General features: G+C 46.8%; 1 protein-coding gene across 6 annotated transcripts; it reads left to right on the forward strand.

Annotated features, from left to right (window-relative positions):
- LOC105702642 lies at window positions 1–16,033 on the forward strand. Of its 6 annotated transcripts, none has more exons than XM_023433438.1 (7): window positions 1–157; window positions 9,086–9,178; window positions 9,291–9,621; window positions 10,122–13,370; window positions 13,502–13,893; window positions 13,964–14,224; window positions 15,529–16,033. In XM_023433438.1, exons 3-7 carry the CDS (start codon window positions 9,360–9,362, stop codon window positions 15,937–15,939), a joined length of 4,575 nt encoding a protein of 1,524 aa, XP_023289206.1. In that variant the 5' UTR covers window positions 1–157; window positions 9,086–9,178; window positions 9,291–9,359; the 3' UTR covers window positions 15,940–16,033. The 6 variants fall into 6 exon arrangements, with proteins under 6 accessions (XP_023289206.1, XP_023289208.1, XP_023289209.1 ...); XM_023433440.1 differs by lacking the exon at window positions 1–157 and adding an exon at window positions 429–535; XM_023433441.1 differs by lacking the exon at window positions 1–157 and adding an exon at window positions 3,342–3,410.
- The last annotated feature ends 171 nt before the right edge of the window (window positions 16,034–16,204 follow it).

The raw sequence follows: 16,204 nt of genomic DNA on the forward strand, positions 1-16,204 counted from the left end.
GTGGGCTCGCGTGCCTCGCCGTCCACACGGAAGCGCGCGCGCGCCCTGGTTGTTGCCCCTTTTTCTCGGATTTCCTCGGCCGCGAAGAGAGAGCCCCCCGGTCATCCCCGAGTCTCGCGCCCACGTCACTGGCTGCAGTCACGCCCGGCCACCGTGTGTGAGTAGTACAACGCCACGCGGCTTTTAGAGCGGAAGGAGAGCGTGCCAACCTCGCTCTCCTCAGCCTTCCCGAGATCCGACGCCAAAAGGCCCGGGAAAAGGGGTGGGGGAACCGGGAAATCTGGCAAGCTAGGTCCCCCGTGACGTCACTCTCGCGAGCGAGGCTAGGTCGAGCGACAACGCGCCGAGGTTAGGTTACGCCTCGTTGTAGCTTGTTATGCGACGCGCGCGCCGCGTCAGGTTAGGTCGGCTCAGTCGGCCGCCATTTCGTGCACGCTGAGGACCTTCTAGCGCGAGAGTTCTCGGCTTTTCCCTATTATAAGACGGGATTTAAGGGTGCTCGGGAGTTTCGAGGACGAGGGATGCGTTTGGCAAGGTATTTCAGAGGTCGATTGGTGGTGATCGATTGCCTCCTACGGGAATGGCAGGATTGACGCGCGACCTACCGCGCGGTTTGTAGGTTAGGTTGCGCGCGCACCGGAAATACACCGCGAGGATTGATGTTGTGCTACTCTCATTTCTTAACGAAAGGGATGGCCGTACTTCCGGTCGTCAGATGGCTGGAATTTGGGTTTACGTCATTACAAAGAGTATAAATCGTTTTCGGGATATTTTGCCGAGGTTGGCCCATGCGAGAAATGGTCCTGCCGAATGCGTCGCATAACAAGTGTGTAACTGCGCCGCTTGCCGGCCCAAGGTCACGGCCAGCGGACGTGAGAAATTCACTTTAAAAAGTCACAACTTGCGGGTTTCGCGATTACCACCGGTCAGTACTATTTTCGACTTTCCTTCAAGTCCGGCCATTTATTTTCTGGAGGATGTACGAAATTTTCAAGGACGGTTTTTTTCTTCTTTTTTTTTTTAGTTTCTTTTGTCCCCCGAAATGCATACACAATATCATTAGGGATATTTATCTAAGCAGTAACATGCACCGAGAAGAACAACAAATCGCTGTGGGGCGATGTATAAACATCTTTATGCATTTTGGAGTAACCTCGCGGACGTGGGTGGTCCGAATGCAGAAATTCAGGTTTTGCGCCAGTACCTAAATACCTATATACCTATATAAATATTCGTATAAGACACATAGAAGTGTGACGTCGAAAAATCAAGTCATCTCGGATACGTCCGTTGAATTGCGCTGCAGTCGGCCAGTTGTACCCATGTTCCGTGACGTCACTACGTGTGCATGGCGCTTCTATCAACGTGATAAGTCACAAGGTCGGCGGCGACGTTGCCAGTCCTCGCTCGGCGGGAACTCGAGAAATTGGGAAATGTCGGCCGTTGTCTCGACGTTTCTTTGTTTCCGGCTCGATGGGCCGCCATTTTGGCGGAGGAGCCAGCGGACCCGGATCTGGGGCCGCTGCGCCAGTCGCGTAGCGTTCGACGTATTGATCAGCGTGCGGCGGTCGCGGCAACACTGTGGGACTGCGCCACGCCCCGCCGCCATGTTGGTTCGCGCGCGACTCGCCGTGCGAGACCGGCTTAAGCCCGCCTATATAAAGCCCGCTCACCAGCGCGAGCGCCGCAGAAGCTCGACTGCCGGCAGCGAGTATACATGGGTGCGCGCGCGCCCGCGCCAACTTTTCCAACGGTTCTCAACCGACGAGACGCGCGGCGTCATTAAGAGGATATGAAAGGCGCTAAGAAATTTAATCTACGTCGAGTAGGTAAAATTCATCTATACCCTTTTTGGGGGTAATCCGTTTTGAATACTCAAGTGGGAACATAAGCTGGCGCGTCCCATTACCGACGTTTATATTTATGCCGAAGTCTTTAACAGTCTACGTTGAGAATGATACGAACTGAAGAGCTCTATATGTCATTTCAGTAAAGTAATGACAATAAGATCGATGTAAAATTGTCGAAATCCCATGAATTCAGGACTGTTTATATTTTGATGAATCAACATCGCCATCTGTGACGTTTAGCTGTAACTAAATTTTTTCTCTAGAAACACGTGTTAGCCGCAGGACAAGCTAGCATTCTCTCGCAGTCGTTGGTGAAAGTATTCACCACACTTTCCCGTCTGACTTTGGAATATTCCATTTCTACGGTATTCTAAAATGTTCGAGCTAGGCCCTGGAACTCTTCATTTTCGATTCCAAGCCTCCAAGAAGCGTAAAACAATGAAAACGGACACGGACCACGCCACGTTGGTTCTAGTCCATGATAAGTAAATAAATGTTTGATGAAAAATCGAATTTCTTGAGTTTCGGGACCTACTTTAGGGCCTCCATATTCACGTGGTGAAATTTCAAACGAATCGGTACACCCAATTCGGAGAATACTTTCCCTCAATCGATTTAACGTCTCGGATATATATAGGCTGACTCTTTCATATCCTCTTAATTATAGATCTTGCAAGGAGACTCACAATTTCGACGATTAAATTCGACTGCGTCGCATCCTCATAAACTGGGGCGACCGGGTAACGCCGTGTCCTTGGGGACGTTATGCCCCCCTGGGAAAATCGGGAATCCCTGGAGGAGGCGTGAAAAGGGATAAACAATGCAAAAAGAACTATTGCTCGTGTGGGGCAAAGAATTCAGAAGTCCCATAGAAGCCCAGATCCTAGTTAGCGCTTGATGCTCTAAAAGTTGACCAACAAACCAGAAGTGGGGGTAAAAGAGAGATCCCATGTGTTATCCAACAATATCTCACATACGGGAGGAAGAGAGACGCATATAGAAAGGCGAGTATTGCGTGTAAGATGAGGAAAGAATGCAATTCCCTATATATCGCCATAAGATTAAGAGAGATGGAGAGATGCTTACAGCGCCGCCATCCGTTGGCTGGCGTACTATTTATCGAGCATCGAACGGCCGTATCCTTCTGGGCTTCTATAGAGACCTCTGAATTCTTTGTGTGGGGCTCCTTTTCCGCGTGGAATGGCGCTAAAATAACGTGTAACGGGTTAAAAACTGTCCGCGAACCTCGCCACGTGCCGGCAGGAAGGTTATGCGTACCGTGGCAGGGTCAGGCCGCGATCCTTTGGCCTAAAAAAGTAGGAAATCCGGCAAACCGAAGTGAATCCCTGCGGCCGGGCGGCCATCTTGGCGCCGCCATCTTGCTCGTGCTCGGGCATCTTCGGCCCGGCCACTCGGCCTCGGGTTCAGTGCTGCTCGAGGCGCTCTCGAGGGCGATTCCGGGCGAATTAGTCGACGCGTTCAGACGGTCGGCTCCTTCGTACTCACGGACGCCATATTTCTTGGTTTCTAAACGCCGCGAGGTGCATCGCAGTCCGTGGAGTGAGTGCTAGGATCCCATTGCAATCAGCGAGCGCGCGGGTACGGTGGCGCCCGCCTGCGGCGCCACCGTCGCGCGATCGATAGAGGGCGCTCTGCGTGCTGCGCTCCGATTGGTCGCCGGTCGCCGGGCCCCGGGTCCGCTTTCCGTTAGGCCGGCGGGCCTTGGCTCCGCTTTCCATTGGGCCGTCGGTAAGGCAGAACGCGAGCACGACACGCCGGGAATGGAACTCGAATTTATTTATTCCCCAGGAATCCTCACCCTTATCGCGTTCACTCGCTATATATTTGGATAAAACCTGTTTACATTAATTCCATATTAATGCGGAATTTCCCCTGCGAGCGTATTCGAGCGAATCGACGGTTCGCTCTTGTCGACCCGATGCGATTAGTGCTATCGATTACTCGTCGCTTGCTGGCGCTATTGCTCTTTCGGGATTACGGATTTTAGTTTTAAAGACCGACACCCGTCCTCGTATACTAACGTCGATTAAGAGCGTTCACCTGGCCGCGGGAGAGGCGTTCGATCCACGAGGAGTGCCCCTAGATCGTTAAGGGGGTGTGAAAGTGGCATCCGAAAGCTCAATCGTTCATAAAACTTTTCTACTAACTGGGTGACTCAAATCGTTTCATACTTCAAAACGTGAATATGGAGACCCTAAGGTAGGTCCTGAAACTCGGAAAATTTCATTTTTTATAAACTACTTTTAAAATACCTATAAATATATTTGAAAAGAATTGAAATTTCATGAGTTTCAGAACCTTATAGTCTCCCTATTCAGGTTGTAAAGTTTTAAACTATTCCGTAAACTGAGTTGGGAGAAAAGTTTTATAAATAAAACCTCTACCACGCCACTTTCACATCACCTTAAGGTGAAGTGAAACACGTCGAGGAACTTGATCGACGTCGGTAAAATAGTCTTTTCTGCATACCTACGTTGCCGATGTTCATTTTTATATTGACAGCTGTGTCGAATTATATTGGGTACTGTACCAAATGGCATACTCCACCTGCCGTTTTCCTACAATAATTATAAAGAAATCGAAGTAAAACTCCAGAAATCCTCTGGATTGATGCTTTCTGGGGCCCTAATTTACTGCAGAGGGACCCCCTGCGCCATCTGTGATTTCCAGGTCAATTCAATTTTCACTCCGAGACTTCGTATTCCCATAGTTTTAACATAGAAGCGTATAAGACACTGTTTTTGCCTTTATCCCGTTTAAATGCGAGTTTATCAATTACCAGAGTGTTCTAAATTGTCGTACAATTGTCCTGACCCTGTCATTTCTCATACCAAAGCCTTCAATAGTTGTATATTAATCGAATTATGAGAGTTCGACGCCATTTTGTTTCTGGGCTGTTAAAAAATTCGTTTGAAAAATTCAAATTTTTAATGTGTCAGGACAATTCTTAAATGATCACGAGTCATGTGTCAAAGTTTCGGACAGTTTGGTCTAATACCCTTGAAAACAAGTGTTTTATTCGAATCGACTGATTTGGGGGGGGGGGTTTCACTTTACCTTAACGGTTAAGGCGGCCGTTGAGAGAAAATGGCGGCGGGGAAGGGATTTTGGGTTGTCGGAAAGGTCTCCGAATCACCTGAGGGACAGAGATCCAGGCCAGAAGGTGGATTTCCAACAAGAAAATGATCGCGCGTCGACGGCTCGTGAAAGTCCCCTGCCGTGCGAGAGAGGCCTCTCCGTTGTGTCGGGGGGGAGGGGACAATTCTTCCTCGTTCCCCCGTAAATACGTTAATAGAACGCCGTCGTGAGTCCCTGGGCCGAATCTGCCGTTGCCTACGACTGTGCGGATGAAACCGTGGACACCTTTGTCCAGCAAAACGGCCGATTATCAAGGGAATCTTTCCACGATGTGATATCTAATGTACGCGCTGCATCGGAACAGGAATACCTACCTCGCTATTTCCGGACGGTCCGCCATTTTGTAGACGCAGATCGTGACTCGTGCAGCCTGAAATCGTAGATCGTTTCATAGCTGGGAAGAGTAATTTCTAGTACCAAGTCTGGGGGAAATAAAAATGTAGACGTTACCTTATTTGTGAGGAATTTCATGGCGGAAAGTTTCCAGCTACTCGCTATTTCTGGACCGTCCGCCATTTTGTAGACGCAGATTGCCGTGACTCACTCACCTTGAAATCGTAGATCGTTTCATCGCTGGGAAGAGTAATTTCTAGTACTAAGTTTGGGGGAGATAAAAATGTAAACGTTACCTCATTTGTGAGGAATTTCATGACAGAAAGTTTCCATCTACTCACTATTTCTGGACTGTCCGCCATTTTGTAGATGCAGATCGTCGCGAGTCTGAAATGGGAGATTATCTTGCGATTAGATTCCAATATGGCGCGTGATCTAGTGATATGGAGGAATATCGAGGGATAAGAATCTGCCGTTGCCTACGACTGGGCGGATGGAACCGTAGTCACTTGTGTCCGGCAAAACGGCCGATTATCGAGAGAATCTTTCCACGATATGATATCCACCGTACGCGCTGCATCGGTGCAGAAATACCTACCTCGCTATTTCCGGACCGTCCGCCATTTTGTAGACGCAGATCGTGACTCGCGCACCCTGAAATCGTAGATCGTTTCATCGCTGGGAAGAGTAATTTCTAGTACCAAGTCTGGGGGAGATAAAAATGTAAACGTTACCGTATTTGTGAGGGACTTCATGGTGGAAAGTTTCCATCTACTCGCTGAAATGGTAGAATATCTTGCGATTAGATTCCAATATGGCGCGCGATCCAGTGATATGGAGAAATATCGAGAGATAAGGCCCTTTTCAAGCCCGATTCGCGAATGTCGCAAATGTTTCGTATACAGAAGACGAGGTAGCGTGTCCACCCATTGGCGGGGAGATTCTACCATAGGCGTGGAATGGGGTAGATTATGTTCCGTTAAAACGGAACGACGGCGAAGAGAACGCTCTCTCAAGGCCTTTTCCGACCGCATTGAAATATCGGGCATTGATCGTGGCGGGGTAGATGGGCGTCGCACTCGGTATGTTCATCTCGAGAGAAAGCTAACTCGATTGACAGTTACTTGATCTCACCCTTCACGTCGGAATATTGTCCATCTATGCTCTGGAAGAATTAAAAAAAAAAAGAAAAAAAAGAAGGAAAGAAAGAAAAAAGAAAACAGAAACACGCTTTCATAGTGTCCGGATATTTCCTGCGCCGACCTGTATACCCGCGGGTCGTGAAGTCGGAGACGTGGCAACGTTGCCGCTATTCCGGGCCCCGTTTGGCACTTGCCAGTCTATTTGTAGTCCATTGACATCGTGGGCAGTATTAAATGCGAAACGGAGCTCTCGACCGCGGGAAAATCTAGCGGAAAAGAGAAAAATCCGAAAAACGTCCTATCGACGACGCGGTGACGTCATGGGCTTGTGGCGACGTTGCCGGATCTCGGGGCCCTACTGCGACCTGCGCATCCGCTGGGAACTTTCCGATCGATCTCAGGCATTCCTCCTCCCCGGGCGACGTGGCAACGTCGCCTCGCCCTCTGGCCGCGGTCTCCCGGGTTAGGCTGAGATCCTTGACCGATCTGGCAACGCCGCCCCGCGACCGCGTCCGATCTCTGCGACTCCTCGAGTTGTGCGGGCGGCGTTGCCAGCTCGCGCGATGTTTACTGGCCGGGTTTTCGCAATCGCGGAAAGGCAATGGCGCTCGTCAGATGTAGTTTCATGAAATGTCGCTCCGCCTCATGAAACGATTTCATTTTTCGATATTTTTCTGAGACGGCATTTCGGTCATTGACAATGTAGCAGGAGGGGGGGAGTCCGACTGGCTCGGTCCCGAGGGGCGAGCTTGACCTCTGTCCACCTGTGCCGGCGGCGACGTTGCCGCGTCACCCGCGACGTTGCCAGGTCTGGAGAGCGGTCTATCCGCCCGGCGTTGCCGGGTCTACGGGAGGATGCCCCCACTCCCGAGTACAGGTGCCCCCCGCCGACGTCGTTGCCAATCCTGACGACGGAGTTTTCCCTGAACAGGTTGTACCTATCGACGTGTTCAGGGGACTGGAGGAATTCTAATGAAATGCCACCCGAAGGGAGGGAAAGTCCATGGAAACGCGATGAATCTTTTCGACGTATTTTTTTTTTTTCTAGAAGTAACACCTTACCTCCTACTCATTCTACGCGGATGGTACATACATCTACCATTAACTGTACACTAGTGGACACTAGTGTGCCCCTTCTCTGCAAGTATTTCCCACTGTACGAGGGGGGCATTCATGAAACGTGGCTCTTATGAAATCCTGCCTTAATGTTTTCTAGAAGTAACACCTTACCTTCTACTCGATCGACGCGGATGGTACATACATCTACCATGAACTGTACACTAGTGGACACTAGTGTGCCCCTTCTCTGCAGGTATATCCCACTGTACGAGGGGGGCATTCATGAAACCTGGCTCTTATGAAATCCTGCCTTAATGCTAACCGTTCTCGCGAACTCCACTCGTAGACGTTTCATTTCCATTCCTCTGCCAACTTACCGAGTTTGATTTAAAATTAAGCGTCGAGGTGTAACGGTCGTTGATCCCTGCGAAGGGATGGGATCGATTCGAGACGCCTCCGAGGCGCATCTTGGATCGTTCGATCCGAAAATTCATCGGTTTACAAAATCCAGAGTAATTGGCAGCGCCCGGCCAGGGGAGGGGAGGGACCTCGCGCTGGTGGCACGGTTGTCAGAGTGCGGCGCGCGCGGCGTTGCCGTTCGCGCAAGCGCCCTCGGCTGGCGCGGCGGCGTTGCCGAGTCGCACGCGCCAGCCCGGAATCGGGTCTGGCGCGCGCGGCCCTCTATGCGGCCGCCGTCCTCGTTCGTTTCGGACGGAAACGCGACGGGAGAGTGCTAAGTCGACGCGGCGATTCGAATCGAGCGGCTCCTGGCTATTCCAGGGCCGACGGCCTCGTGGGCGCCCGGCGCCACCGGGCTACGATTTTCATCCTCCTCGTGTTCTCTGCGCCCCTCTTCCCCCGGGAAAATACTTCTCGCCGTGACTTCGGAGATGTGCCCGCCGCGGAGATCGTCCGTCTCGTTCGCTCTCCTCGCGGGGAGGTTACGGAGCGAGAGAGAGAGAGAGAGAGAGATGCGAAAGTAAGGACCCCAAAGTTGGGAGTGTGGTGACTCTGATATCGAGAGGGGCTAGGTAGCGAGGTTAGGTGGCGTCGGTCTCTCTTCCTCCCTTGACGACGGGATTGGAGCGAGAGAGACCCCCGAATGTTAGGGAAGGCTCGAAAAGGGGTGCATCTAGGAATAGGGCGAGTCTATTCTTTCCGGCGGGGGGGGATGCAGAGTGGGAATGGGCCCCGAAGACGGGCTCTCGCGGGGTCGCGAGAATTTGTCGGATGTGAGGTTATGTTGTGCCGGGAACGTCCTTGAGTCGTTGAGGTTAAAGGTTAGGCGGTTTAAATCGACTGGACACGTGGGATTTTATTTACTTTGTGCTCTTTACATGATGAATGGAGGTTTGCTGGGGTTAGGTTAGGTTAGGTGAGTTTTAAATCGGCGGGAAGGTGCTGGGTAGAGGTTACGGCATTTAAACGGCGCGTTCCGATCACAACGTGTCGGAATTTATTGTGGCTCTGTTACCTGGATAGTGCGTATAATTAAATCAAGGAAGTTCTAGAGTAACGCTTTTCTTTCTCTTTCTTCTACAGGAATCTATTGGATATACTTTTGCAAGGAAACTGTGCAGAGAGGATGTACTCGGATGCCTGTCATTGACTTCGTCGACTAGATTTTGTTATCAGGTGTGTTGATGCGTCTTAAATAATGTTTATGGCTTGGAGGAAGCATGGAAGGTTGGGACGGATTTTTGGATGGGGTAATTATTAAGAAGAAAATTGTTTGAACATTTTACAGATCGCATTGGGAGATTTCAGTTAAATGGGACCGAAGTGATATATCGTTACACCGGCTTTCTGTATAATAATGGAGACAGTGGGAACCAACCCATTGCATATTAATGAGTCTAATACGCTGTCCTCTGGGCACTTGTGCACTAACCAAGATCTTTCTGAAATAACGAGAGAGAAAGAGGAGGAACTATTGTACGGAGCCGAAGATGACGGCGACGAGGAAGAAACCCTCTCCGATGATAGTTTACGTTTGAGACTCTCCGATGATGAGGCTGATCTTGATGAACTCGGCACTGTTGACGTTCAGCAATGTGAATTGCAGACTGAAAAGTCTGGTGAGTCGTTGAAATTTATAAAAATACATTTATACCTTGTACTTATTATTTTCGATATTCGTTTATGAGCTACTGCTAAAAAAAATAGCAAAGGTAGACACTTGTCATTTGTTTTTGTTTTTTGTAACCTAGCAACTGGTAAGAAGCCGGTAAACAACTCATTTGTTTTTTTATCTAGTATCTATAATTTCATATGCACGATACCTGATTTTATTTTATGTACATCATGATTGAAGAAACAATGTATTGGGTTTATGTGCAATATTTAAATGAGCTTGATAAAAAGAGAAATGTCAGTAAGTGTATCAGTATCGTTTAAGTAAAAGGATAATTTATTTTGTATTGCAGCCAGAAATTCTGATTAATCCTATTTCAATCTGAATAATACCTATGATTTTAGAAAAGAAAAAAAAACAGTTGTATATGAGGTTGAGGAAAAATTGTATGAAAATGTTTTACCACTAAGGTTACAACAATGTAACATTTAATATTGATTGCAGAGCCAGCTGTTGAAGCTTTCACAGACTCTCCGGTTGAGGAAATTCCCCTGCAGCTGAATAGTCAGAGTTCAGAAACTGAACGGTGCGAAACAGTGGGCATTGAAAATTCCACTTCGGAAGAGGATCAGCCAAGTAGCCCTTCTCCGGATAATAACTCACTGACTGATCAGAAGTTCTATGCTGAGGACGAAAAGATGAATATGAGTGGAAATGGCCTAAGAGGGCCTTCGATAGCTCATCATTCAAGTCCAATGCGTCCAGGACATGAGGGTCGGTGGAGATTTCCTGGACCTTCCCGTGGGAGGCCTTACCAGAATGTTAGGCCTCCGTTCCCCCCAAGACATCACTACTATCAGCCAAAGACATTTTACCCCAATGAGGAGCACTACAACTCCAGATACTATAATCAGTACAGCTGTCGAAGAAACAGGTACGCCCCGCCATACAGACATCCTGTCACGGAGCGAACCCAGCAGATCGGGGAGAAGACAAGCTCCAAATGCTATCCGTTGGCCAAGCCAGCTGAGTTGGCAAAGAATTCCAAGCCAGCTGCAACTGGTGAGAAGACATCTGGAGTAGAAATCTGTAGTATGAAGCCTGCCGATTTGAATAGTACAAAAAGTCTGGTTAAGGAAGAATCCGAAGAAAATGTAAAGTGTGAGAAACCTGTAGAGGTCTTGCTTGCAACGGATAATAAAAATCTTGTCCTTTCAAATGGGCCGTGTAAGCAGAAAAGTTCCACTACAGAGAATCTTAAGAAAGTCACGATTGATGTTAAAGGTCCTCAAGAAGACCAGGATTCGGGGGATAAAAATAAAGATGTTACTGTAGGGTGCAAGGAGTCTGTGTTGCAAGAAAATTTTGAAGCAAAGATTAAGCCAGAGCATAAGTTTCAAAATGATGGTAATGCAGTTCCTTCAGAAAATGTTGGTATCACTAGCGATAACTGTCAAGCTCCTTTGGATGAATTAATGCCCACTGGGAGCGATGAAGTCAAGACAGGGAGGCAAGAACACTCTGCTGGCAACTCTTGTGATTTTAATAGTGGACAAATCGTTTTAGTTCCTTCATATGAAGATTTCGAGAACCAGGATTCAAATAACCTTGAGAAGCTGTCTGAAGTTCCGCAAAATAAGGTTGATTTAGATTTGGAGGCATCTAAAGACTTTTATGATAGTAATGAGTTAACGACATCAGAGGTTGCTGAATTCTGTGAGGCTGACAACAGGCCTGAGGATGGTCAAAGATGTAGTAAGTCTGAAGAGAGTGAACAGAACGATAGAAATTCTTCAGTCACGGATGAACAATCAGTTCAGAAAGGAGTTTGTAAAGAGGAGAGTGATGAGAACGGCAGACCAGTTGAAGAGATGTCGAGTCCAGAAAAAATAGATCCAAGAGAAGACACGGAAGCTGACGAAGAAATGTTACTGCAGACAGATGACGAGCAAGAAAATATTCCAGGGACTAGAGAAGGAGTGTTGGAAGAAGAAGTAGATTCTACTTTAAAGGCACAAGAAACATCGGAACTGATAACAACAGATGTAATCGTAGAGCCCATGGAAACGTCAAACACGATGGAAGATTGTGAAAAGTTGCTTGAGACTGCGAGGGTGGTACAGGAAGAGTTTGGTACACGTGAGAATATCCATGAAGAGGACAACGATAAAAATTCTGCCATGGATACTTCTGTTAAACAAGCTACTGTTATCGACAATAATAGTTGCAAAACTTTTAGTGATACTACTGTGAAACAATCGGAAGCATTGCAGGACATATCAAAAGGTTTAGTGGACACGAAGACTGACGAAGATTCGATACGTCCAAATTTGGAGGTTTCGGAACTACTGGTTAAGAAGGAAACTACGGTCGATGGTGATGCTACTCTTGAGGAAACTGCAGCTCATAGAATAAAGATTGGAGAGGTGCAAAAATTAAAGAAAACTATGGATGAGGCTTCAAATGATTCCTCACTTGAAAAGGAAGAAGGAAAAGCTTCTCTCTCGACACTGCCTGAATCGATATGCGAAGCTAAAATTGATGAAACTGTCTTGAGTACCACAGAGAAGACAGGTGCAAATGATATTATTAATCTCGATCCTGATGTACAGACAAATAATTTATTACAGACTGACGACAGCAATATTTTAAGTGACAAAGAATTAAAAATAGAAAAAACTGCTGATGCAAGTGATGGTGCAAAACGAGACAAGAGTATCCTGAAACACATATTGTTATCGACGACACTACTGCAGCCCCAGAGTTCAGACACTATTGATAAGAACATTAAAAACATAAGTCCTGGGGAAAGTGTTGATTTGAATACTTCGAATAAACCTTGCTTAGGGTCCACTGAAACTCTAGAGCTATCCGATGATGAGGATGGCATTCTTGTCAAGGACAATGCGGAACTCTCATTAAAAGTCTTTGATAAGAGTGAAACCGATCATATTAAGCAGTCTCAAAAGACTGTCATTATGGATGGTACTAAAATTCAGCCTCGTCCAGAAGCAGCTTCTTCATCTACTTTAACAGTGAATGAAAAGAAAGTGCCGACTGAAAAGGAGAAGGAAAAAGAACAAGCACAATCTTTGTTAACCGGTGCCGACTTGTCAGGTGATGATAGCGACGTCAAGATGGAATCTTCGAACAAGGAAGGGCCAATTTGCAGCGAAATGAGGGATATGAAAAAAATGTCAAGCTCTACAGAGAGCATGGCCTCCTCGGACGAGGATAATTATTTCTTAACTAATAGTGGTGTTAAGGTTGGCAGCGACGTTACCATCATGAAGATTGCAAAGAGCAATCCCATAGATGAGTCGACGTCGAAGCAGGTCAGTACCAGTAAGAGAAGATCTCTAAGCCCTTTAGAGGGTAACACCGTCTCTGCCAAAAGACCCACAGACTGTACAGACAGCTCCATAAACGAAGACAGCCTGAGGAGTTCTCCAAAGACTGTGGACAATAAACAAAATGAGATTAGTGACGACGACGTTCAGGAAGTGACAGGTGATCGAAGTGTTAGTATCACTAAAGTATCCAGTGGTGAATTCTCCAAGGGCGATTCCAGTCAAGCCCTGACCTCTGCAGGGTCTAGTGACGGTGCAGTGCAAAGTGATCCCAAGACCAGCCTCGAAGATGCTTCCAAGACGGACAATTCGGAAGACACTTCGAGGGCCAAGTCTGGACCGCAGAGGAGATCGAAGCGCACCAAGAGCACGTCTCATAAGAGCGTCGAGGAGGATACTCAGGGTAGGTTTATCCCTCTATTTTTCCATTCTCTGTCCTTTAATTTTCTTCATTTATTTATTTATTCATTAATTTATTTATTTTTGTAACAACTAAGAGATCGTAATAATAATCGGTTTGTATGCTTTCTCAAGATCCGCCTTCCACTTCGGAGAATGTACCGAGGCAAAAGAGGAAGCGCAGGACCGCGAGGACCGCCGAGGAGATGATCCGGAAGTACAACAATGACAGTGATCTAGAGTCCAGTGACAGTCTGGACAAGTTCGTCGCTGTCAAGTTGAAGAGCAACAGCAGTGCCAGGCCGACCTCTCCTCCAGCCTTGAAGAGGAACCTCGAGGACGACGATGACGGGTCCGGCAGAAACAACCCGAAGAAAATGCGGATCCTTCCCGAGCCGGAGAGAAACGCGTCCGAAAGGCCGGAGTACCCGAACAGCGCTTTCCAAGAGTCGATCAAGTCGCTCAGCTTCGTTAAGAGGTTCTTCCTGAGGGACGCTAAGGATAAACTGGCGAAACTCAAGCAAGAAGTGAGGCTTTCGGTAGACATAGGAATATACACCCTGGTGTGAGATATCTTTAAGGTAACGTGTCTTACAGGAGGTGGAAGAGCTGCTCATCCAGAAACTAGTGGAGACGATAACTATGAGAGCCGAGATAGGGATGCTCCGCGAGCAGGTGCGAATCTCGGAAAAGAACCAGGAGGCGACCCGAGCTCGCTGCCAACTCCTAGCGAAGCAAGTTAAGGACTTCGAGATGGTCTTGACCCGGAACGCTGCCGATCGACGAGCAAACAACGATCGACCGGTTCCTCCCATCAAGATCAATCGCTCGGTCGGGCTGCAAGTCAACTTCATCGGGGTGAGTTGTTCCCCGATACCGAAGGTATTAGTGATGGAAATAATACGCCGTGATCGGTATCGATTCCTAACAGTAAAATATCAATATCTTAAAAGCGTACAATGGCGGACATGAATGCCTCCCCTGCAGATACGGCATCGCCTGTGCAGGATTGGAGGGCATTGATGTCTCCCAGAGTACAGTGGCGGATATGAATGCCTCCCCTGCAGATACGGCATCGCCTGTGCAGGATGGGAGGGCATTGATGTCTCCCAGTGTACGTAAAGACGAAAGTATCAAATGGTGTCAATACCCAAATGGTACCTACACGCAGGTATCAAACTTGAGTAACTAGTCCTTTGTAAATATTATCGATACTATCAACAATACTTTTCGTGAACCGTCTGAACACAAACAAGTAGTCTAGTTGTGTGATATGTACGTGCGTGTAAGAAAATTTACTGCCAGCAGTCAATTGTTAATATCGACTGTCAGTCACTGAGCGTCCTGTGAGAGAATGCGATAAAGGTTAAAAAGAAATATCGAAAAGATCGTGGGTGCGGCAATATTACGGGAGTTATGAAAATGGAGTTATTGAGGGCAATATATATACAAAAAAATGTTCTTTGATAAAAAATTTGGGGTAATTATTACCTGGGTTATTCATTAGAAATGAGTTAAGTTAAGAAATGAAAGATGAGAACTATTATTTCATACATCGTATCATAAAGTACTTGAAATATTCGTTTATATTGTTGATAGTATCGATACTTCGGTACTTTATTACCGTATCAGTTATAAATGTATTGTTATGTATCACTCTAAAAGGTATCAGTATCGATAATATTGATGCCAAGTATCTAATTTTTTATATATTTTCGATACCTAGGAACAAATACCGGAGAATTGAATTATTGCAATATTATCAATAAGTATCGTATCACTCTCATTAGAAATGAGTTAAGAAATGAAAGATATTGTATCATAAAGTACATGAAATATTCGTTTATATTGTCGATAGTATCGATACTTTGGTACTTTGTTACCGTATCAATTATAAATGTATTGTTATGTATCACTCTAAAAGGTATCCGTATCGGTAATATTGATGCCAAGTATCTCATTTTTTATATATTTTCGATACCTAGGAACAAATACCGGAGAATTGAATTATTGCAATATTATTAATAAGTATCGTATCACTCCCGTCACTAGTATTAGTCCCTGTGACTCGAGCGATTCTATCTAACGACGGTCGTATACCCTCGTATATTTTGAAGCCCGAGGTAGGGATTAGAATCTAGAGGGATGTTCTCGAAATTCAGGACCACACGATCCAGAGTCTACGGCAGATAATGCAGAATTCAGCCACGAAGCCGACCGCTATCGTGAACTGCGTATCCTCGGCGGCGAACACGGAGGCTGCGGCGAACGGGATCAATCAGAAGAGAGGAATAAAAGTTCGATCACCGAGACGCACGGACGCCCCGCCGATTACGATGACCACTCCTCCTATGCAGACCGGTCAGTTGCAAACTTCGCCACAGATGGCGGTGACGCCCGCTGCCCTGGTCATGTCCAAGCCAATCGAAGCCCAGCAGTCGATTTCCCTGCAGACCTCGACCAACGCCATGCCCGCAATACTGCCTAAGCCTAATACCAGTCCCCTCACGACAATGGTACGTGCTACTGGAAACGAATATCTTTTATATATAACCACTGAACACAAAACCTAACAGTTACGTAACTTAAAACTAACAAATAACATAACGTTTGTTACAATGTAATAAGCTAACAGTTACGTAACATAGAGCTAACTAGTTAAATGACATTGGTTACAATGCAGCAACTTAACAGGTATCTAACATGGAGCTAACAGGTTACATAACATTTGTTACTATCATATCTATGTAAATGTAGCATAACTTTGTTACTCTCATCTTACATTATGTTACTGTCCCGATATTACTGTGTATATGCAACACATATTTGTAACAAAAC

Source organism: Orussus abietinus, unplaced genomic scaffold, assembly GCF_000612105.2.
Source record: "Orussus abietinus isolate OABI.00-Male unplaced genomic scaffold, Oabi_2.0 scaffold728, whole genome shotgun sequence".
Taxonomy (NCBI): domain Eukaryota; kingdom Metazoa; phylum Arthropoda; class Insecta; order Hymenoptera; family Orussidae; genus Orussus; species Orussus abietinus.